General features: G+C 39.6%; 1 protein-coding gene across 1 annotated transcript in view; it reads left to right on the top strand.

Annotated features, from left to right (window-relative positions):
• Window positions 1-2991: 2991 nt before the first annotated feature.
• Window positions 2992-24197, top strand: part of LOC131659171 (putative B3 domain-containing protein At1g78640) — a 31708-nt gene continuing 10502 nt past the window's right edge. The window contains exon 1 of the mRNA XM_058928395.1: window positions 2992-3088. Within this exon, the coding sequence (XP_058784378.1) occupies window positions 2992-3088 (97 nt within the window). The remainder of the gene's footprint in view (window positions 3089-24197) is intronic.

Here is a 24197-nt window from a genome sequence, read left to right on the forward strand (position 1 = left end):
ACATATGTCCAAATGGACAAAGAGAAAATAGCGGAATATAAACGTCCAAATGGACAAAGGAAAAATAGCGGAATGTAAATATGATGAAATGATAAAATAAAGCGATAAAGCGAGAAATATAAAGAGCAATATAATAAAGTGCGGAAATTAAAGTCAATTGTTAGATGTTAAAGATAACCATCTTGAAACTTGTCAAGTATGTTATCAAAGTTAGTAATAAAGATCGATGGTGAGTGAAGGATGTTCTCGGATTTAAATTCAATGGACATTTATCAGAAGCTTGATAAAATCATAGCGACTACACGATAAACCTCCATAAGTCTTAAATCAACCGCATACAATTCTCTTCCATATTTGATCTTTTTGATTAGGGACACGAAATATTGCGCTATGTTAAGCAGATCGCCAAGTGATTTATGTAGAAATCACCCTACAACGAGGCCGGTCAAAACTTTATGTGCTAATGCATGCGAGAGAAATGATATGTAGATCATTCTCCGAAAGCAATACCGCACGAAAAGAAAATAGGTAACGATCTAGTCTTTACTAAGAATCCATAAGAATTCTCAAAGTATTAAGACTTTCATCGATCAAAAAGAAAAAAAAAAGAAGAAGAAGATAAAATGCATAAAGTAAAATCAACTCACACTATCATTAATATCATTCATTTAATATTATGGATTTGGTCCTTTCAAACCTATCAACATCCTAGATCCAATGATATTAATGAAATGAAGGAAGAAGGAAGCCAAAACAAGCATAAAAAAGGCAAAAAACCACATTCTGCCAGCAGGAAATCGATTTCATGCAGGGGGAAATCGATTTCCATAGTGCAGTTTTCAAAAAAAACAAGTTACGTTCAGAAGGAAATCGATTTCAGCCTTAAGGAAATCGATTTCATCAGTGTAAATTTCAGCAAAAACATCATTTAAAGGCATGAAACTTGATTTGAACAAATATACAAACACCTTATGATCACACATCAACTTGAGCACGAAATTCCCATCACAAAACCAGCAAATATCATCAATATAGCATCAAAGATGCATTGAACACAAGCAATAAAGATCTACATCATGGATCTAGCAAATTACCACTTCTTGAACAAAAGTCTTGGAGTAGCTTCAAGAGCAAGCACAAAGTGTATAGATCCTTCAAATTTGGAGATGAACAACCAAAGAAAAGAGAGAAATGTAGGAGGTTTAGTTCAAAATTAGCAAGATTCAATGTGAATCTCACTAATCTTATGAAAATGAACTTATGGTGAGGGTTTTGGAAAGGGTGAGAAATGAATTTGCAAGCAATTTTTTGGATCTCCAAGCTTGAGAAATGAGAGAGTAGTGGCTTCTATTTATAGGATGAGAGCAAGAGTAGTGGCAATTTGGTCATTTACTCTTGGTTAATTAACTTGTGTTTAATTGGTGATTAAAGTGGCATTTAAATGGTAAAAAATGGTAAAATGAGGTTAAAATGGAATTAATGAAGGGAATTATTTTGGTGAGGTGGAAAATTGGTAAAATGACAAAAATGGTCAAAGAAAATAGGTGCCAAAATCAAATCAAGCTTCCCTCTCTATTTTTTTTGAATTTCGCTTTAAGGAAATCGATTTCCCCCAGGAGTGAAATCGATTTCACTCTGTTCCAGAAGAGAATTTGGCGCAAAATACACTAGGGAAATCGATTTACCCAAGAGGGAAATCGATTTCATGCTGTCCAGAATGTGATTTTGTTGAAAATTGCTGTAGGGAAATCGATTTACCCAAGAGGGAAATCGATTTCATCAGTCCAAAATGTGGAAAATGCCTTGTTTATTGCATGTCTTGGCTTGGTACCTACAAAACAAAAGCCTACAAAGAAACAAAGCAATATTTTTGGTATTTGGGTTAGTATAATATGCATACAAGATAAACAATCATTGGTGCTTGACGGTCCCTCTTATAGATGAGGTGAGTGCAACACCACAAACAAAACTTCCAAGTGAAGCTCTTGATTAATGATTGGTATATGAATGATATATGATCTTAGGGTCAAAAATTGGGGTATGACAATCCTATAGTTTTTTCATTATTGCAGCATGACATACAGAGTCAATTAACATGAAATCAATTGGTCAAGTAAGATTTTAAGTCACTAAAGACAAAACAAGCCAAGGACCAATCAGAGAACACCACACCATCAGCCATCATTAACTCAAGTAAGACAAAAACAAAAAAATGGGGGCTCGGACCAGCGCATGGACGCCACGTGACTCCCTGCATGATAAAGAACAACACACCCTCACCGGACTGTCATTCCGGTTATCTTCTCCGGCGGCTTCACCACGCCGGAGATGTGCAACTCGCTCAGAAAAAAAACAGAGCCACCTCTATACTCAATTTTCCATGTTGAGTCTGAATCCATAATCATATTTTCCTAATTATGTCTCTAACATACAAACCGAAAGCACTTTGTAAAACTCTAACATTAATAAACTCCATGAAAGTGCAATCTAAAAGCATCAATATGCTCACACACACTCGTAGAATTTCAAGGCATGATCCAAGCACGCAAACAGCAAACGCTTTACATAGAGATAATTCACTTTCAAGAACCACAAAAATTGAACACAAATGCATCACATACACGATGTTACAACGCTAAGGAGGGGTGGGAGACTCACCTGGAGGATCTTTGAACGAAGAAGAGGAAAAGATGTCTCTGCAAATCGAGCTTCTTGATGATGTTGATCTTTAACCCGATTGAGAAGTGAATTCGGTCCTCTATGCTTGCGTTCTTGCTGAAGAAAAAGATGAGATGAAGCTGAGTTCAACCGAAGGAAAGATGGTGATGCCTCCTGAAAGATCTCATATACCCTGAGAAATAAACTCAGGTGAACCAATTTCAATCCGGAAACAGAGTTGTTTGGAACAAAGAGAGGATCGCACTATGTGACTTCCATTGATGGCGGAGGTCGAATCTTGAACGATATTGAAGATGTTAGTGATGAATATAGATGGAGGTTGTTGAAGTTGCGGCTCTTGAAGGTTGCGATGATGAGAGGAGTTTGTTGTGGTTGTTGAAGGTTGATGGAGTTATGGTGGTTGGTGGTGGTTAGTTCTAGTGGTGAGTGAGGATGATGAAGATGAAGATGAAGATGAAAATGAAGGTGGTAGTTCAATGGTGATGAAGATGAAGGTTGATTCGGTTATGGTGGTTGAGGTGTTTGATACAAAGTGTAACAAACTTTTTCTATGGTGGTTATGGAGAGTAGATATGAGAGAGCACGAGGGAGAGAAGAGAGAATGAAGAGAAGAGAGGAAAGAGTTTGAAACTGAAGAAGAAAAAAGTGAAGTCCAATGTGAAGAGCTTGTAGTTTATATAATGTGAGGTTGTATGGGAGTTATAGTGTAATGGATTTAGTGGATGCCTCCTACCATGCTTAATGAACGAATGTGTTATTTTGGCAATGTTTCTACTGTTTTTTTTTTCACGTGTTCAGGAAATGCATGGCGTTTATAGTGAGTATTAGTGAATTGTCTCACGCATGTAACAGCAACAATTTCCATGCTAATGCCTTGGCAATAACAAACCGTGCGGCTCACTTTATGACTTCATAACTTGACCTCTACACCACAAAGTGCCACCATGTTTTGGTTAAATGGAAGAGGGAATATGATAGAAGAAAATCCATGTTGAAAAGTTTGAAAGACATGACCTATGACTCATTCAAATTGGTGTTGGAACACGGATGTATACCACTGCAACATATCTGCGCGCGCACGAGACCATGACCTGGATCAATGCCTTTGCTGCAACACAGTTCCCGGATCCTGACTTTACATACTCGTATCTCAATGACCATTTGACCAAAATGAATGATACCCAGTTTGTTGGATAGAGGACATGGTGGAGAGTAATTTGACACCAAGCTTGCTCTTCATGGAAATTCGTAGACCTTTAAAATGAGTGTCCAAAATTGCACGCCAGGTGTTTGATATAATTCCACGCGCGTGACCTGGATCTTGACTTGCCAGGTGCTGAATCTTAACCTTGCGAGAATGATACTTTGAGGCTCCATAAATAATTCAATATTTATTCAAATGATTCAATTTTCGGTTCATAATGTATAGGGCATGGAGTAGAAGAGGTGCATACCATGTTTGAACTTGATGGATGCTTGTAGTGATCTTAAACTGGCTTCCAATATTGCACACCACGTGTTTGTGGAAATGCTTGCGTTATGCCCAGAACTTGCCCAACAGCATGCCTTGAACACATAATATTTTCCCAATTTCATAGTCTTGTATCTTTTTACTCTTGTTTCAAATGAAGAAACTTTCAACTACAAAGTTGTAGATCTCCATTAAATCAACAATTTTGATGTTAAAATTTTCTTTAAACAAAGCCTTTTGACACGTGTAAAATAATGGTGAAGTGGGCTGCTCATCCATTCTCAAACTCTCCAAATTTCCACCAAGTCTCAAACTTTCTATTTTTGGTAATTTCCCATTTTCAACTAATTTTCCAATTTTGGTAACTTTTGTCAAACCCCCCGATTTTATTTATTTCTTTTGAATTTCTTTGACCGCTTTTCCACCAAAAGTCAGTATTTGATAATCGACATTGATTTTGGCCCAAAAAGTCAACTTTTTGACTTTTTCAGCCTCAAATAAATTTCTCGATTAATCGATCTCCGATTCCACTTCGAATTGATCATCAGCCAAAGAAATTCAACTGCACACCTTCACATGAGCCTCACCCCCAACTCATTCTATGAAATCACCTCCTGATTAAATGTTGACCAAAAAGTCAACTGCGTTGACTTTGGTCAGAAACCCTGATTTGAGGGACCAGCTGATTTGCAAGTTTGTACCCTTCAATCAAAGCTTTGCATCGAAAGTAATGGAACCTTAATCTCAGGAGAACTTCAAAGGACATAGCACCATACAATGAGACCTCCCATCTTTTCTTTTTAAACCAAGAAATATTTTCCAAAAAGCCTTTTTCTTATCAATTTCTGAATAGTCACCATGATATGGATGAATGTAATGGATGAATGGCCTGGATGAGGTATGCACATGAATGTAAGGTGAGGGCCAGTTGGGGAATAAATAAGTGGGCAAATTTTGGGGTGCAACAGAGAGGCAGAAATATGTTTGGCAGTAGAGACATCTGGAGGGACCACCTCAAAAGATTGGCAGGGAGTTTCGATGAATTCTCCATCCATCTCAACATACTTGGAGTTACTCAGGTGGCTAACCACATACTCTTCTTCGCCATAAACTGTGACGACCTTGCCTTTTACCGGATACTTTAACTTCTGATGCAGGGTAGAAGTTACAACATTTGCCCCATGTATCCAAGGGCGTCCTAGTAAACAGGAATATGCTGGATGAATTTCCATCACGTAAAAGGTAGAATCAAAGATCTGAGAGCCCACTCTGATTGGGAGCTTCACTTTTCTGTATACTGTTCTTGTTGACCCGTCGAAGGCTCTTACCACAACATCGCTTGGTTGTAACACAAATCCTTCGAAGTCAAGTTTTTCCAATACTGCTTTTGGTAACACGTTCAAAGAGGAACCGTTGTCTACCAGCACATGAGACAGAGTGGTGCCGTTACATTCAATAGAGATGTGCAGGGCTTTATTGTGATTTTTCCCAGCAGGGGTTAAATCAGCATCAGAGAAACCGAGACCGTTATTCACTGTTAGACTGGTAACACAATTTTCGAATTGATCGACTGATATCTCCTGTGGTACATGTGCAACTTTTAGGAACCTCATCAAGGCCTTGGCATGAGCTTCTGAATACTTTAGCAGAGACAGCATTGAAATTTTTGAAGTAGTGTGCCCCAGTTGTTCGACAATATTTTAATCACTTTTGCAGATGATTTTCAATATTTCCTCCATTTCTTGCCTCGACGGATCTTCAACAGTGACTTCCACCGGTATTTGAACTGGTTCAACTAGTGGCTCTTTGCCTCGAGCGTTGATATCTTGATTATGAACTGGTACTTGGACTGGATTAGTAGCAACATTTGGAGAAATTTCTGGTGAAAAGATCCTTCCACTTCTCGTAATCTTACTAGTACCCACAATATTATCAACAGTTGGAGTAGTAAAATTCATGGCCTCTTCAGTCAAGGTATCTTGCTTAAATCCATGGACATAAACATTAGTGTCATAACTCCACGGGACAACTTTGTCTGAGGAGTATGGAAATGGAGCCGGACTGGTGATGATTACAGATGCCATTTTGGGTGCAGCAGAATTTATGAAAGGAGTTTTGGTAGGGATTTTCAATGGTATGTTAGAAACCACTGAGACGTCTTCTATTCTCATCCCATTTGAAAAGACTTCGCATAAATTGTCCATAGAAGGGAGCCTCTCAAATATAATGATACCGCGATCCATCCACTTTTGAATTCCTATTTTCAGATTCTCACAACCATTGGGTAGGTGTGCACAATAAAAGCAATCAGGGTCACAACCTGGAAAGAAACCAGCTCGTATTAGCTTTCTTTTGACTTCAAGGAGCGGAGTTGACAATTCTCTCACATCATAGATATAAACAGTGTCTATGATAGCATTAATGGTCTTGTCGTGTTTCGGCATAGGTGCAGTGATGACATTTGGAGTCTCTGGAGGATTGAACTCAATTTCCCCAGCATCTATCATGTCTTGTATTTTATTTTGCAGGGCCCAACAGTGATCCGCATCGTGACCTGGACAGTTAGAATGGTATGCACATGTTGCATCGGAGCGATAACTCGGAGAGGAAGTGTTGACATTCTTTAGAGGGTCTTTCAATGTGATCAGATTTGCTTTTAACAAGTGCTGCAGTGCTTGAGAGATTGGCATATTGATTCTGGTGAAGTTCCTTCTGGGTGCATCTGGTCGACGCGTATACTTTGGCGGTTGATCTTTTTGAGGTGCAGATGCAGAGATCAGAACAGCCCCTACAGATTGGTGATGCTCACCTTTGCGACTTTTCTGATTGTGCATCGTATTGACTTCATTTCTCCCACTGATGGGCCTCTTTGTAGTACCTGAGGAGGAGCCTATTTGAATTTTTCCACTTTGAATACCACTTTCGACACGCTCTCCAGTTAATATCAAATCAGTGAAACCTGATGATGAGCTTCCCAGCAAATGACTGTAGAAAGGGCCAGTTAAAGTGCCCATGAACATGTCGACCAGCTCGCGATCAGATAAGGGTGGTTGAACCCTTCCAGCTAGATCTCTCCATTTTTGTGCATACTCTTTGAAACTTTCTTTTGGTGCCATAGTCATGCCCCGTAGTTGAGTACGGGTTGGTGCAAGGTCAGCGTTGTATTGATACTGTTCGTAGAAAGCAGCAACCAAATCTTCCCAGGTGTGAACTTTTGTACTTTCCAGTTGGTAGTACCACTCGAGTTGTGTACCCGACAGACTTTCCTGGAAGAAATGAATCCACAATTTGTTATCTGCCGTATGAGGTAGTATCTTCCTCACATAGGACCTCAGATGTATTTTTGGGCAAGAGACTCCCTCATACTTTGCAAAGACAGGAACTTTGAATTTTGGAGGGATAACAATATCTGAGACGAGTCCAAGATCATTGAAGTCTAAACCAAGTATTTTTTGTATCTCCATAGCTTTCATGCGTTCTTCCAACTGCTGGTATTTGTTATCACCCTGTTCGTCTTCGGAATGATAATCTTCTTCATTAGAAGAAAGAGAGGGTTTGGCAGAACCCTGGTTGCTGTGATTGTCTCCTTGATCACCTTCACCGACTATTTCAGGGATCGGTGCCTTTTTGGACCTTTTGACTGGGATTTTGACCTTCTTTGTCAGGTGACTTAATCCTACAGATCCCTTGGGCTTCTTTTTCTTCTTGATTATCAGGGCTTTCAGTTCTTGTTGCCCCTTTGCTAGCTCTAGAATTGCTATCTGAACTTGGGCGTTCTGTGCTTCGAGATTCTTGACGCTTGTTTCGGAATCCATCCCTTCTAATTGAAATAAACAGCGAGGAGATGAGAAACCCGTTATGTGAACCTGTTATGCAATGTTTATGAATGAAATGCATATGCAATGTTTTCAAGGATCTTAGAATTTAGATTTGTTTAAACAAAAGAGAAACAAACATTTATTAGTCAAACAATTTATTTCTCTTTTTTTTTTCTCTTTTTTTTCTTTTTTTCTCTTTTTTTTCTTTTATTTGCCTCTTTCGGGCTTACAAGATAAAATAAAGAAAATAAAGGATTCCTCAAGCCTCCCATGGACGCTTTCTCTTTGCACCCAGGAATGTGTTGATCTGCTGTTCTTCCTGGAGTTGTCTGGTGAGTTCTAACACTTTCCTCTCATAGTCTTGACAGTGTGCTTTGAAGGTGTATCTTTCTCCTTTTAGTTGAACCCAAGATTTCTGCAGTTCTTCTAGGTCAGTCGGCATGTCTGGATGTAGAATAACTCGAGGTTCGTCCCCTTCGATTTCTGGCTCAATAGTCATAGGTAGAATAGCGAGATATGGCATGATGAACTTCTGAGCACGAGCACACACCTATTTGAGGTAAGGCTCCATGGGAATAGAGTTCCATTGTCCTAAAGTCTTGCTTTCTACTTTGTAGACACTGCTCCAAGCATGTATAAACCTTCGTCGATATCTTTGGGAATCATCTTCGTAGTCGAACACAATGCCACGGATAATCATGTCATGAGGACCGTTTCTTCGTGCATATCCAAATTGGCGCAAAGCTAAAGAGGGGTTGTAAGTGATGCCTCCCTTGATGCCAAGGAGTGGCACATTAGGGTACTCTCCACAATGGTCAATGATAATAATGTCTCTTTGAAAGAAGTTGTTCCACCGGATATCTGAATGAGACAAAGACATAATCCTGCGAGACCATTGCATCCTTTGTTCATTTCTCAACACTGATCGGGGAAGGTGTAATGTAAACCATCTAGCCAGTAGTGGTACACAACACATAAGAGTTCCTCGTTTCTTCATGGTACGAGTGTGTAGAGAATGTAGAATGTCTCCCAGCAAGGCAGGTACCGGGTTACGGGTTAGGAAAATGTTGATAATGTGTACACTTATGAATTGGTCGGGATTAGGGAATAAAACCAATCCATAGATCAAAAGAGCCAAAACTTCCTCAAAAGCTAGGTAACTTCTGTTTTTTAGTAGTAATCGAGCCTTTTCCATTAAGAACTTAGAAAGCAAACCCTGGACTCCACTCTTTGTTTCCCAATTGGACTCGATTTCTGATTTTCGCATATGTAAGGCAACAACAATGATTTCAGGTTTTGGAATTTTTTCTAAACCAGTGAAAGGTAATTGATCTCGAACAGGTAACCCAATCAGTTCAGAGAACACTTCTAAAGTGGGTACTAACTGGTAATCAGGAAATGTAAAACAATGATGTTCGGGATCAAAGAACTGGAACATGACCCGTATCATGTCTTCTTCAAATTTTGAGGTAACCAAATGGAGTAGGTGACCGTGCTTTTCGGTGAATTGAGCATTTCTGGGAAATTCTGATATTAAGTCCTTAAGTTTAGATGGTACTGTTGAGATGTTGATCCGGATATAATCTCTGGTAGCGGGAGCCATTACCTGTAACAACAGAACAAAGGTAAACTCTTCGATCCTTGAAATGATTAGTGAGAAAATGATATGTTTATGATGCTTATGATGTCATGATGTCAAACATGTGGCAAACACAAACAAATCAAACAATAGCCTTAGGTTTAAAGGCTTGCATGAGGTTCATGTGGTGTCGTTTTCTTTTACCTCCCCGTTTCACTTGGGAGGACGGCACGCTAGACCCTTCACGCGAAATTTGGAAGGAGAATGCGCCCGTGGTGGGATGAATTTTATTTCAGTTCTTCCTACGATATCACACGAACTTTCTTATTTGTCCTACGAGTAGGAAAGGGGAAAAAAGATCTCAACTAAACCCTAGGAGTTTGCTAAGTGTGGGGATTTCACCTAGACTAGAAATTCTGGAGTCCGGGAGGTCGGTTATACATAGGGAAGTGTTTAAACACCCTACATATCTGTAGTATTCTACAGGAACCTTCTCTGTGTCATTGTGTTTGTGTTTGCTGCTAATGATTGGGAAAGTTTCTCCTTTGTGTTAGGAGAAGGAATTGATTTGATTTGAAAAGACAGACAGACAGACAGATTGACTATTTTTGGTATTTTATTAGCTCGCTGAGATTCCTTGTGAACCTCATGCCTACATATCCCTAGTGGAAGTCAGAGCTTAATGCAGTTCGGGGAACTAACTAGGGAAAATAATTGTTTTTTTGGTGCCTTGCTTGAAGCTCAAGGTTGAAGCTTGGAATTAAATCTCTGTTTACAGTAAAGAGACATGAAATCATCTTTACAGAGAGGTATTTGTACTATTCTACCACAAACATTTTGAAAGAGTGACAGAACAACTGAATTCATTTCATTCAAGAGGGGGACCTTACTTGTGTGTGTGCAAGTATGCCAGTCAGATGCCTCTTTAAATGAAAGAAAGATGCTCGTCCAAATTAGGGAAAGTGTACAAGTCTGGGGATGTGCCAGAGCATGTCTTTCAGAGTCCTAAATGGGAGACTTTGATTGAAATTGAAATTGAAATGTTTGTTTGTTTGAATGTGGTAGAGTAGTAAAAATATCTCTCTATAGAGATAAGCTATGTCTATCTACTGTATAAAAGATTTGAATTTAGCTGGCTTGTATGAGGCCCAAGCTTGAGGCTTTTTGATTGATTAATTAATATTATTGACTCTGGGAGATGACTCCACTGGGGATTAATTACAGGGTATTCTAGTGTTCTGTACAAAGCCCAGAATTGAGGCTGACTCTATTTGGAGAGTGTTTATTTGATGGATTTTATTTGGTGTTCTGTACAAAGCCCAGAATTGAGGCTGACTCTACTGAGGGAGACTCTATTTATGTGCCTTGTACAAAGCCCAAGGTTGTGGCTGACTCTAGCTATGAAAAACATTATTTTCTGCCTTGTACAAAGCCCAAGGTTGTGGCGGACTCTTAAATAAATGAATTGAGTATGGATGATTATATGGGGGAAGATCCTAAGTGTTAGGAATCTTTGACACATGAAAGTATGGTTTATCTGCCTTGTACAAAGCCCAAGGTTGTGGCTACTGAATGATGAAGAACTCACTGGGGAGACTCTATTATCTGCCTTGTACAATGCCCAAGGTTGAGGCTGACTCTTGACAGGGGAGTTTTATTGTTTGGTGCCTTGTATGAAGCCCAAGGTTGAGGCTAACTGTTTTTGTTGGTTTTAACTCTACTGGAGATTAAAAAGACTGTTTTTCTTTGGAAGCTAACCCTTTCCAGGGATTTTGACTCAGCTGGTGAATTTGTCTATTGAAAAACTGACTTTTATCATGTTTTTGGAGGCTGACCCTTTCCAGGGGTTTTGACTCTTTTGGGGAAATTATCTCCTAAGAGAAATGAATCTTTATTTTTTTGACTTTTTATTAATTGACTTTGGAGGCTAACCCTTTCCAGGGGTTTGACATTTTAGACAGATGTTGGAGGCTAACCCTTTCCAGGGGATTTTATAAAAAATGAAGGAATGTGTGGAAGCTAACCCTTTCCAGGGATTTTATTTTTAGACAGATGTTGGAGGCTAACCCTTTCCAGGGGTTTTTATAAAAATGAAGGAATGTGTGGAAGCTAACCCTTTCCAGGGATTTTATTTTTAGACAGATGTTGGAGGCTAACCCTTTCCAGGGGTTTGACATTAAAATGAATGGCAGAAAGATTATCTAGTGGAGACTTCTTGTTTAAAGCCCAAGATGAAGGCTGACTCAATGTTGAGGATGATCAAACATGGATCCTAGACTCTGCTAAGGAAGATTGATGAAGATAAGGGTGACAGAGACTATCCATGTCTCTCATTCCAAAAGGTGTACTCAATGCAAAATTGAGACAAACTTAGCTTATTTAAAGTCTGGTTTAAATTGGAAGAAACTCACCAGGGTAGGCTAAAAGGTGACTAAAGACCTATTCCTATGTTTATAAGAAACCTGATGGGTCCTTGTATACAAGCTCAAGAGGAAGCTGGAAATGCTTTTAAGAAGCCTGTGGGTCCTTGTACAAAGCCCAAGAGGAGGCTAATCGAGGGTCCTTGTTATAGCACAAGAGAAAGCTATGTAGTTTTGAACTTATTTTGGCTCTAAGCAAATGGGTAAGAGGTTTCACCGGGAATAATTCCTCTTTGGGTGGATGTGTCCTATTATTTGGATTCTAAGGTTTTTACCAAGATGTTTCACCGGGAATAATTCATCTTGGGGGTTTGAACTACAGATTTCTAATTAGGAAAGAGCCTTCACCAGGAAGACATTCTCAATCCTAGGTCATATTCCTATAATATATATATAGTTTAACTGTCCTAAGGTTTATACTCAAACGTAGTTCTAAACTAGTATATGCACAGTTTATATTTGACAGTAATTTAAATAAAGACTGTAAATTGAAAGCTTGTAAAGCCTAACCTGGATGGAGTGGAGGCCATTGAAGAAGTATGTACAAAGCCTCAACAGTAATTTTTGTTGTTTTGTTGATAACAGTTGAATATATATATGATAAACAGTTAATGGTTTTTGAAAACAGAAGAAGTGAAGATGGACAAAGGTCACATAGGTATCTGAAGAGTTTCACCGGGAATAATGCCCTTCAAATACCAGAAGAATGTTTTGAAAACAGAAAGAAGATTTTGAAAATACAGTTTTGAAAACAAGCTAAGAAGAGAAGGTTTTTGGGACTTACACTCTATTAGAGGCCCAGTACTTTACAGTACTGGTGTAAAAGCAATTGAAAATGATTTTGAATGATACAAGGTTTTGTTGTTTGAAAACCCTAATCATTTGATTTATTTGGAGATTGAAAACAGTTTTGAGAATTGACAAAAGTCAACTTAATTAAAGTAAAAATAAAGATTTTTTACTTAATTAAGACCTAAACAATTAGGGTTTTATCATGAACTTTATTTACAAAATGATTTAGGTTAAAACAAAGTGAAAATATGTATTAAAGTATTTAAGAAAACACCTAAAACATACTATTTTAAACCTAATTAAAATTCAAGAAATACATAATATTTTTATGATTTTTTTGATTATTCACAAAATAGGTATATTAAATGATAAGTGTGTGAAAAATGAAGTGAAAATAAATTAATTTGATAGGTTAAATAAATATGTGAAGTTTGTGAGAAAATGAAAGAAATTGTGTGTAAAAAATTAGTTTTGGCCCTTGGAGGGTTTGAACCCACGCCCTCTAGGTTACACACTCAAAACAAACACCACTGAGCCAACGCGCGTGTGGTGATAGTGACTTGCCTTCATTTGGTTATGTTTCAAAACAAGTTGCAAATCCTTGAAAAATAAAAGAATCAAAAAGTCTGGGGCGAGGGGGATTCGAACCCCAGACTTGAGGCATGATGATACTAAGGGCGTATGGGAGGCCACTAGGGCAAGTTTGTTCAGTCGTTAAGGGAATGCCTATCATTAAAAATAAAACAAACTTTGCTCAGAGATTTGAAAAATGGCGCCACCCTCCATCTTCGTCTTCAACCTCAAGCTCCATCATTTCAAATTTCTGAACTCTCTCAACTCTCAACCATTTGCAATGATGTAAACATGAAACTTGCTCTAAATTCACTCACGATTCTAAATATGTAACTAACATGAATTAATATTAACTACATCTAACTAATTTACCAGAAATCGTGAAGAACCCTAAAATTTCAAAATCAAATTAAATGACTATACTGCAAGATAAATGGATGATGATAGAGGGTTTTCAATCCTCTGATGATGCTGAACAAGATAGAATCGAGCTATTTCACAAAGAGTACTTAAATTAGAGAAGTGAGGTTCAGGAACTTACCTCTGAAAATGGAGGTCGTGAGGATGATTGAGAGAACCTGGGCTTGAATGAATGATCTCAATAGCTTCCCTGAGACTCAATGATGCTAACTGAATGCTTGTTGGAGCTTGAATCCTCCTGAATTGCTCTATGGTCCTCCCTCGATTTCAGCTTCAAGTGAACATGGAGGGTGTTGATTCTTGAGTTACAGATGAGCTGCAGCCATCTGGTTAGCTTCACTATGACCTGAGGAATGTGCCTGGATGATTGGCTTGGCTCAGAACCTCCTGAATTACTCCATGGACCTCCAACTGCAAATGCTCCAAAGTGAGAGCAACAATGGTGTTCCTCCACTTACAGAAGTGATCCAGGTGCTTGGATCACCTCAAATGACCTCCCTTGAGATGTTAGAATGCTTACTTTCCAAAGATGAGCTCTGGTTTGAAGAAAACGATTCTTCTTGCCAAAGAACTTTGAAAAACAATAAGCATGAGAAGAGAAAGAGAAAGCAAGGAATTGAGTTGCTTTGGTGTGCTTTCTGAATGAGAATGAGGCCTCTATTTATAGGGAATTGGTTCAGAGTAATTGATCATAGTAAGCTTGCTTAATGAGGTGAGTTTGGTTTCTTAGCCATGAAGAAAGTTTGAAAATATCCCAAATGCAATGATGCATTTTCGGGCTAGCTTCCCCAACCATTGATCTTGCATGATCTTAGGGAACATTTCTGATTCAGAGGAGAGTTCTAATTGGCTTAGAGCAAGATTCCTTGATGATTCACCATTTGCCATAAATTCAAAAATGCAATCATTACATAATCACATGCCTTTGTTTTTGGGAATCTTCTCTAATCCTTATGCAATGATGAATTTGAATGTATGGCATGTCTTCAGATGTATTAGAGGTCGTGTAGCATCATTTAGTGAAGCAAAATGCACAAAATTGCAAAGTTTCAAATTGTACATGACCTATAATTTCACTTCATGAGGCCAACTTTGAACAAGCATAACTCCTAGCTCAAATTGAATTTGGAGAAGGTTGAACACAATTTGGAAAGCCCTAAACATCTACTTCAAATCATTAGTTCATGTCTTCTTCAGAATCATTTGGGAAATTTGTGAAAAATGAGCCCAAAGTTGGATGAAAACTAGGTTAAAACACTTAGAAAAATTTCTAAGTGTTTATGACCTAAACTTCAAAATTTCCAAAACTTCATAAATGGTTGATCTTTTGAAAAAAGTTCCTTTGTAAGATGTTGTTTTATTTTGCAAGATCTACAACTTTCATGTTGGAAGTTTTTTGAGTTGTGTAGGTGAAATTTTGAGTTCTCACCATGCCTTCAAAAACCCTAATTCCCGACTTTTCGCTCCTTGATGAATTTCTTTGAATTTCTTTGGTCAAATGACTTTGACATCCATATATTGATGATATTGATCTTTGAAAGTCATTTTTTGACCAAAAACCTTAAAAGTCAATGATGATCCTTCACAGTTGACTTTTTCCTGACAAAGTGAATTTTTGGGCTTTTGTGTAGAAACAAGATCTTTTCCTCAAATGAATGATGTAAATGGATTATATTGAGGTAGTAGAGATTCTTGAATCATGTCTTGAGTTTTGGATTCATGCCCTGATTAAAAGTCAACTATCTTGGTGAATTAGGTCAAAACCCTAATTTGTCGACCATGTGAAAATAATGACTGTAGACTTTGAATTGAAGTGTGATGTCCAGTAGATCTTGTAATATGAGTTATTTGAAGATGATTGATGTCTTTGAATGGTTCCCTGAGGCTTTTTAGGGTTTCCCAAAAGTGATCCCTGATTTTAGTCCTTGATAGGCTCAAAACCCTAGTCAGGTGACCTGAGTAAACCTGTACTCATATGACTGGATGTCTAATCAATCATAGATGAGAAAAGTGAAGTCTTTGAGCCTCATGATTGTATTAGGGACTAATCCTTGTATTGATTGATCCTTTGCCTGAGCTTTCTTGTCTTTGAGCATCCTCGATTGGATACCAGATGGAGAAGTGACTGCTCTGGGAACTTGTCTTGACCTGATGAAAAATCCTGAAGATATGCCATCTCAGGGGGGTCAAAAATTAGGGTATGACAGATGCCCCTATTTAAGTTTCTTTTATCTGGAGGGAGAGAGATTGATATCTCGATCTCTCCTGCGTAAAAGAGACTTAAATATCAAAGAATGCCCGAATTTTGGGCGCTCCTGAGATGTTGTAACTGACATAGTCTTTGCATGACTTGATCCCGTTGTCGCGCTTGGCGGGGGATGAGGAGACAAACTCCTGCAGAAATACTTGATGTGGATTCTGGTGAATGGATGGCAATGTTGGATGCGCAATCCATCTTCTTTAACTAAGTGTTGATACTTAGAAAAAGGTAAACAACCTCTCCTCGTTTCGGATGTCCATATCTCGAAACTGGTCTCGGTTGTGTTTGGACAATATCTCAGATAAAGAGAAAATTTCCAACGGTTTGTTTCCTCATCAAACTTCTCATCAGCACTTGGAGACGAGACGCCATTTGATGGTAAATAAAGAAACTTCAAAGGTTTGTTTCCTCGTCAAACTTCTTATCAGCGCTTGGAGATAAGATGCCATTTGACGGTAGTAAAGAAACTTCAACATCTTCCCTTTTGACTTGACGTCTTTGAAAGAATGTCATATGGCCTCATGATCTTTTGAGGGGCTAATGACTTTGTTTGAAGGCGGACGAACTGTTTTCGGGGTGGAAACTGCCATTCGTCGACTGATGCCTGGGGAATCAACGAATTGTTTTCCTAAGAGGAAAACTGCCATTCATCGACTCTGTGGGGAGTTAAACATCCCAGAAACAGACAAACTGTTCGAAGAAACTGCCATTTGTCGATCTCTTGAGTATTTAACAGACAATTGTCTTTTCTTGGGAAAAGACTGCCATTTGCCAATTGCTAGGGGAGCAAACTGTCTTCTACTGGGAGAGACTGCCATTTGTCGACCCTGTCATGAAAGAAAGTGAGCAAACTGTCTTCTGCTGAAAGAGACTGCCATTTGCTGACTTTGTTGTGATAGAAAGTGAGCAAACTGTCTTCTGCTGAAAGAGACTGCCATTTGCTGACTCTGTTATGAAAGAAAGTGAGCAAACTGTCTTCTGCTGAAAGAGACTGCCATTTGCTGACTCTGTTATGATAGAAAGTGAGCAAACTGTCTTCTGCTGAAAGAGACTGCCATTTGCTGACTCTGTTATGATAGAAAGTGAGCAAACTGTCTTCTGCTGAAAGAGACTGCCATTTGCTGACTCTGTTATGATAGAAAGTGAGCAAACTGTCTTCTGCTGAAAGAGACTGCCATTTGCTGACTTTGTTGGGGAATCTGAACTATCTTCTGGACGAAGACTATCATTCACTGACTCCGCTGGGGAATCATTTGTCGATCTGCTGGGAGATTCTGAATTTTTCTTTGACAAGAAGTGGCACCTCTTGACCCTGCTGGGGAAATACCAAACCTGTAGGGAATTCCAAAATGTGAAGCAGACTATCTTATCTGAAGAAGACTGTCGAATGTCGCTCTGCAGGAGATTCTCGGCTGAGGAATTCCAAAAGTGAACAAACTATTTCCTTGAGGGAGACAACCATTTGTTGACTTGCTTGGGGAGATCCTTGTGTATGAACTGTTGTCTCGAAGGAAAAAGTTTCTCTGGAACTTGCAGGGGAAACTTGAGTTCATGCCTCAATGACTTAGGCATTCACAGGATCAAAGCCTGATTCGACTATGCAGTTATGATGTAATGTATGCATGAATATTATGACAATGATAAAATGTAAAGTGAATGGAATTGTCGCAGATGTAAAATCCTAAGATACGACTTGAATTCTTGTTGATCAGAAGATGTCCTCTTCTTGTAGTTCGAACTCTGTTTGGAATATCTGGCTATCAGTTGTCCGCTGTCCGAAGTAAGTAATATGAATTGAAGTAAAGATCCGTCATCGGGAGATGTTCGCAAAGCGACCTCATGGGGAAAACTTGGTTCCCGGAGTCTCAACCGTTCTCGGAGCAACTATTTGCATTCTTCCTATTGTTTGTAAACCTTAGAAAGAAATTTCACCTTTATTTTTGCAAGTAAATTCATTTTTATTTTATGAAAACATTTGTTTCAAGAAATTGACTGTTTAAACTTAAAACGCATTTCAAGAAACTGAATAAGACTAGATTGCAAAGGAAAAGCACAAGGCTCAAATTATTATATATGGAATGGTAATCAGCCAAATGCTTGATTCCATGGAGTATTTACAAAGTTGGAAATTGGTAATTTTCGGGAAAAGGGCTACGATGAAACGTGACGACCGTTATCTTTCCCTTCCACTCCGAGTTGCGCTGTATTCGTGCTTCGTAGAAGATGACCTACTGCTGATGAACACTCCGCTATGGATTTTGAATGATCAAGTTTGTCCTGAACACAGTTACTTGCCATATATCCCTAACTTTTGCGTAAACTACCCCTTTCGGGTTTTAAGTCTACCGGGATTGATTAATTATATTTTTATGTCTCTAATTTTTGCCTGAATCGCCCTTTCGGGTTTTCGATTCACCGAGACGCTCTTTTTTGCCTAAGCCGCTCTTTGCGAGTTTTCGACTTAGCGAGCTGTTCTTTTGTTTATTTAGGCGAAGTATTTCTTGACTGCGTCGACGTTCACAGGACGGGTGAATTCTTCTCCATCCATAGTCGTGAGTATTAAGGCTCCTCCTGAGAAAGCTCTCTTGACCACGTAGGGGCCGTCATAATTGGGAGTCCATTTCCCTCTCGAATCTGTGAGAAAAGATTGAATCTTTTTGAGTACAAGGTCGCCTTCTTTGATTGTGCGAGGTCGAACCTTTTTGTCGAAAGCTTTCTTCATTCTTTGTTGATATAGCTGTCCGTGGCATAAAGCTGTCATGCGCTTTTCTTCGATTAAGTTCAATTCATCGAATCTGCTTTGACACCACTCGGCTTCTGTTAATTTTGCCTCCATCAAAACTCTCATTGATGGAATCTCAACCTCTATAGGTAGGACTGCCTCCATGCCATATACAAGGGAGAAAGGAGTTGCTCCAGTCGAAGTACGTACTGATGTACGGTAACCGTGAAGAGCATACGGGAGCATTTCATGCCAATCTTTGTAAGTGATGACCATCTTCTGAATGATTTTCTTGATGTTTTTGTTAGCTGCTTCTACAGCTCCATTCATCTTTGGTCTGTAAGGAGATGAGTTGTGATGTTCGATCTTGAATTCTTCACAAAGCTCCTTCATCATTTTGTTATTCAAATTTGACCCATTGTCAGTGATTATCTTGCTAGGAATGCCGTAGCGACAGATGATGTGATTCTTGATAAACCTGACGACAACTTGTCTTGTAACGTTTGCATATGAAGCTGCTTCAACCCATTTGGTAAAATAGTCTATAGCTACCAAGATGAAGCGATGTCCGTTGGACGCTTTTGGTTCGATCATTCCAATCATGTCGATTCCCCACATGGAGAAAGGCCAAGGGGAAGAGAGTATGTTGAGAAGAGATGGTGGCACATGAATTCTATCGGCGTAGATCTGGCATTTGTGACACCTCTTTGCGTACTGGAAGCAATCTGACTCCATTGTCAGCCAATAATATCCTGCTCTCAGTATTTTCCTTGTCATGGTATGTCCATTGGTGTGAGTACCAAAGGAACCTTCATGTATTTCTCTCATGAGTATTTCTGCTTCTTTTCTGTCAACGCATCTGAGCAGAACCATGTCGAAGTTTCTCTTGTACAGAACATCTTCATTCAGGAAGAATCTACAAGCTAACTTTCTCAAAGTCTTTCTATCTTTCTTTGACGCCCCAAGAGGGTACTCTTGCTTTTGAAGAAAGTTCTTGATATCGTGATACCACGGTTTGTCGTCGATGATTGCTTCTACTGTGAACACATGAGCGGGCCTATCCAGGCGCATAACATCGATCCGAGGAATGTCATTCCAATGATTTATCCTAATCATGGAAGAGAGTGTGGCTAATGCATCAGCCAAATTGTTTTCTTCACGAGGAATGTGATGAAAATCTACCCTGTCGAAGAATGGTAACAATCTTCTCGCGTAGTCTTTGTAAGGAATTAGCCCTGGTTGGCGTGTTTCCCATTCTCCTTTGATTTGATTGATGACCAAAGCAGAATCTCCGTATACATCCAAGTGTTTGATTCTTAGATCCATGGCTTCTTCGAGACCCATGATGCAAGCTTCATATTCGGCCTCATTGTTTGTGCATTTGAAAGTTAATCTGGCAGTAAATGGAATATGGGTACCCTGAGGTGTAACAATGATTGCCCCAATTCCTCGTCCATAAGCATTGACAGCTCCGTCAAAGATTAAGCCCCACTGGGATCCTATCTCAGGTCCTTCGTCTGGTAGTGGCTCGTCGTAATCTTTCATCTTGAGGTACATGACGTCCTCGTCCGGAAAATCGAAACTGGTTGATTCATGACCATTGAGTGGGTGGTGAGCCAGGTGCTCAGCTAGAATGCTTCCTTTCACGGCTTTCTGTGCGTGATACTCAATGTCGTATTCTGATAACAACATCTGCCAACGGGCAATTCTCCCGGTTAAAGCAGGCTTCTCAAAGATGTACTTGATTGGATCCATATGAGAGATCAAACAAGTAGTATGTCGAATCATGTACTGGCGGAGACGCTTGGCAGCCCAGGCCAAAGCACAACACGTCTTCTCGAGCATGGAGTAGCGGGATTCACAGTCAGTGAATTTCTTGCTCAGGTAGTAGATGGCATGCTCTTTTCTCTTTGTCTCGTCTTGCTGTCCAAGGACACAACCCATGGAATCTTCTAAGACGGTTAAGTACATTATCAAAGGTCTTCCTTCCACTGGAGGAGACAAGATGGGTGGTTCGAGCAGATATTCCTTAATGCTGTCGAACGCTTTCTGACAATCGTCTGTCCAGACGCAACTTTGATTTTTCCGTAGAAGTTTGAAAATAGGAGCACAAGTTGCAGTCATGAGATATATGAATCTCGAGATGTAATTCAGACGTCCAAGAAATCCTCTAACTTGTTTCTCGGTTCTGGGTGAAGGCATTTCTTGAATTGCCTTGACTTTGTCTGGATCTACTTCAATTCCTCGTTTGCTGACAATGAAACCAAGGAGTTTTCCTGAATAGACACCAAAGGTGCACTTGTTGGGGTTCAGGCGAAGCTGAAACTTCCGTAAGCGTTGAAATAACTTTGTCAGATTCTGTATGTGATCTTCTTCATTTTCTGATTTGGCAATCATGTCGTCCACGTAGACTTCCACTTCCTTATGCATCATGTCGTGGAAAAGCGTAGTCATAGCTCTTTGATAAGTTGCCCCTGCGTTCTTTAGTCCAAAAGGCATAACACGGTAGCAGAACGTGCCCCAGGGGGTGATGAAAGCTGTTTTTTCCATGTCTTCAGGTGCCATTTTGATTTGGTTGTATCCTGAAAATCCGTCCATGAACGAGAAAACTTTGGATTTTGCTGTACTGTCTACCAACATATCAATATGTGGTAAAGGAAAATCATCCTTAGGGCTAGCTTTGTTCAAATCTCTGTAGTCGACGCACATGCGGACTTTTCCGTCTTTCTTAGGAACGGGAACAATGTTAGCTAACCACTGAGGGTATTCTGAAGTGACGAGGAAACCTGCGTTGATCTGCTTTTGAACTTCCTCTTTGATTTTCATGGCCATCTCCGGATGAGTTCTTCTCAATTTTTGCTTGACCGGAGGGCATTCTGCTTTTAATGGCAAGTGATGCTCCACTATACTGGTATCCAACCCTGGCATATCTTGATAAGACCAAGCGAAGACATCTGAGAATTCTTTGAGTAGCTGTATCAAACTCTCTCTGATCTCTGAACTGAGTGAAGCTCCAATCTTAACCTCTTTTCTGTTTCCATTGGAACCAAGGTTAATGATCTCTAGAGGCTCATTGTATGGCTGAATGGCCTCTTCCTTTTGTTGAAGTAGCCGTGAAATTTCCTTTGATATTTCTTCGTCTTCTTCTTCCTCTGCCTCGAATACAGGAAACTCAAAGCTTGGAGAAGTCATACGGTCGCACGTTTCAACGGGGTATTTTATGATTAATCTGCATATGTGTGATAAGTTTTATTTAGACAACGAGGGAAGACTCGGTGTATGCAGTTAATGGAATATTTGATGTTTTTTAAGGGTGTTTTTTAGGATTACCAATTTCCGAAAAAAGAAAAGGGAAAACTAAACGAAGGAACAGAATGACATTTTTATTTATGGACAGTCATTTCTTGAAACAAAGACCCTATAAAACAAAACTCTATTGCTTTGGGCGAAGCAAAGAGGGACATTTTCCTAAGAAATAGTAAAATGCAAAGCCCTATGAAACATCTCTTCACCCTGGGCTATGGTGAGAGGACAAAATAACGGTGAAAGTTCCTACTTAGGAGTGCGAACAACAGTTGAAACTTCAACAGCTGTCCAGTAGTGGCGAACCCCATTGTGCACTAAGTAATCTGGAACCTTAGGCTTAAGCTGGCCTGTGGTAGGTCTTGATTTACCAACCACTGTCTTTGCAACACTCAGACGATCTTCTTCTACTTCAGCAGACTGAGCTGTGTGAGCATACCCATTTCCGAGTGGAGTATGTCGGTTTTTCTTTTGAGGAAACTTCCAATCTTCTGAATGGAGAGACTCGTTGTCGGAGACACTTTCGAGATCGTCCTCTTCTGTATTTTGGTCTTGCTCTTCTCCCAAGATGGCATTGACTAGATATGTGAACTCTAGATCCGTAGCCTCGGAAGGTGACTTGGGGATATAATCCTCAATGATGATTTCACCAGTCGATGATGATGAATAGCAAGGGTTATACATCTCTTTTGGCTGAGAGAGGTACTCATAATCAATGTTCCATCCAGTTGGAACAATGTCTTCAAGAGAGATTCTTGAACTTTCAGGAGCGGAGTATTTCACCATGTAGTCGAATTTTCCGCTTGGTTCTCCTAATGTATCCCAAGTCTCTTCGGGGATAGGAGGAACTTCTTCTGATGAACCATGACTTCTGGTGGTGAAGCTGTTAGTAACTTCATCACTGCTTGGTTGAGTCTTACTTTCAGATCCTTTAGTCGGATAACAGCAAGGTGATTCAGACTCTGGTAGGGAGATGTATCCTGCTCTGTTAAGATAGGATAACCATTCCTCTTCATCGGTGTTTTCCGTACCGATGGTATTGACTGTTTGTTGAACAGGTTGAAGAAAACCTCCACTGCAGAAAGTTTCTTGAATAGGGAGAACTACCTCAATCCCTGGGATAGCTTTTGATGATGTCGGAAAGAATCCAATTCCCGTTCTGTTCTTGTTGTTGGTAGGAATATTAATGTGACCCCAACCACTGGTAGTGCCATCCTTCACAACTTGGATTGCATCTTTGTATGAAGAGATAGACGCTGCTTTCTCCTTTCCTTTGTCTAAGGAAAGTGCTTGGAATTTAGTTCCAACAACTTCTTTTGGTTCTATGTCGGAGAATGATGACAGGTTGCTGACGATCAGAGCTCGTTCTCCACATACGGTTACCAATTTGTCATTTCTTATGAACTTCAGTTTCTGATGAAGTGTTGAAGTAATTGCCCCAGCCTCATGAATCCATGGGCGACCTAGCAAACAACTATATTGTGCTGGAATGTCCATAACCTGGAAAGTGATTTTGAACGTCTGAGGTCCAATAGTTATGGGAAGATCCACTTCTCCGAAAACTGACTTTCTTGATCCATCAAATGCTTTGACGATGACATGACTTTTTCTTAGAGGGTAATCTTCGAAGGATAATCTTGATAATGTTGATTTAGGCATGACGTTGAGAGAGGATCCATTGTCTATTAGGACTCCTGTGAGTGTATCACCCATGCAGCCAACTGAGATGTGAAGTGGAAGATTGTGGTCCACTCCTTCTTCAGGAAGATCTTCGTCACAGAAACTTAGGTTAGTTCCGGCGGAGATGTTGGCAACGATGTTGTTGAATTGGCTTATTGTAACACTTGGTTCTACGAAAGCTTGTTCCAAAACTTTCTGTAGAGCTTCCCTATGAGCTTCAGAACTCAATAGCAGGGAAAGAACAGAAATCCTAGACGGAGTATGTAGTAATTGATCTACAATGTTGTATTCACTCCTCTGGATTAACTTCAAGATCTCATCATTTTCTTTCGCTTGAACAGCATTGGTCGGATGATTGTCTTGCCTATGTGGTACTTCCTCCGAAGGTTTCTCCACATTTTCTGTTGTTCTGTTGAAGACTCGTCCACTTCTGGTGACTCGACTAACATCAGCAATGTTGACAACAGACGGTAATGGTAT

This window comes from Vicia villosa, linkage group LG3, assembly GCF_029867415.1.
Source record: "Vicia villosa cultivar HV-30 ecotype Madison, WI linkage group LG3, Vvil1.0, whole genome shotgun sequence".
Lineage (NCBI taxonomy): Eukaryota > Viridiplantae > Streptophyta > Magnoliopsida > Fabales > Fabaceae > Vicia > Vicia villosa.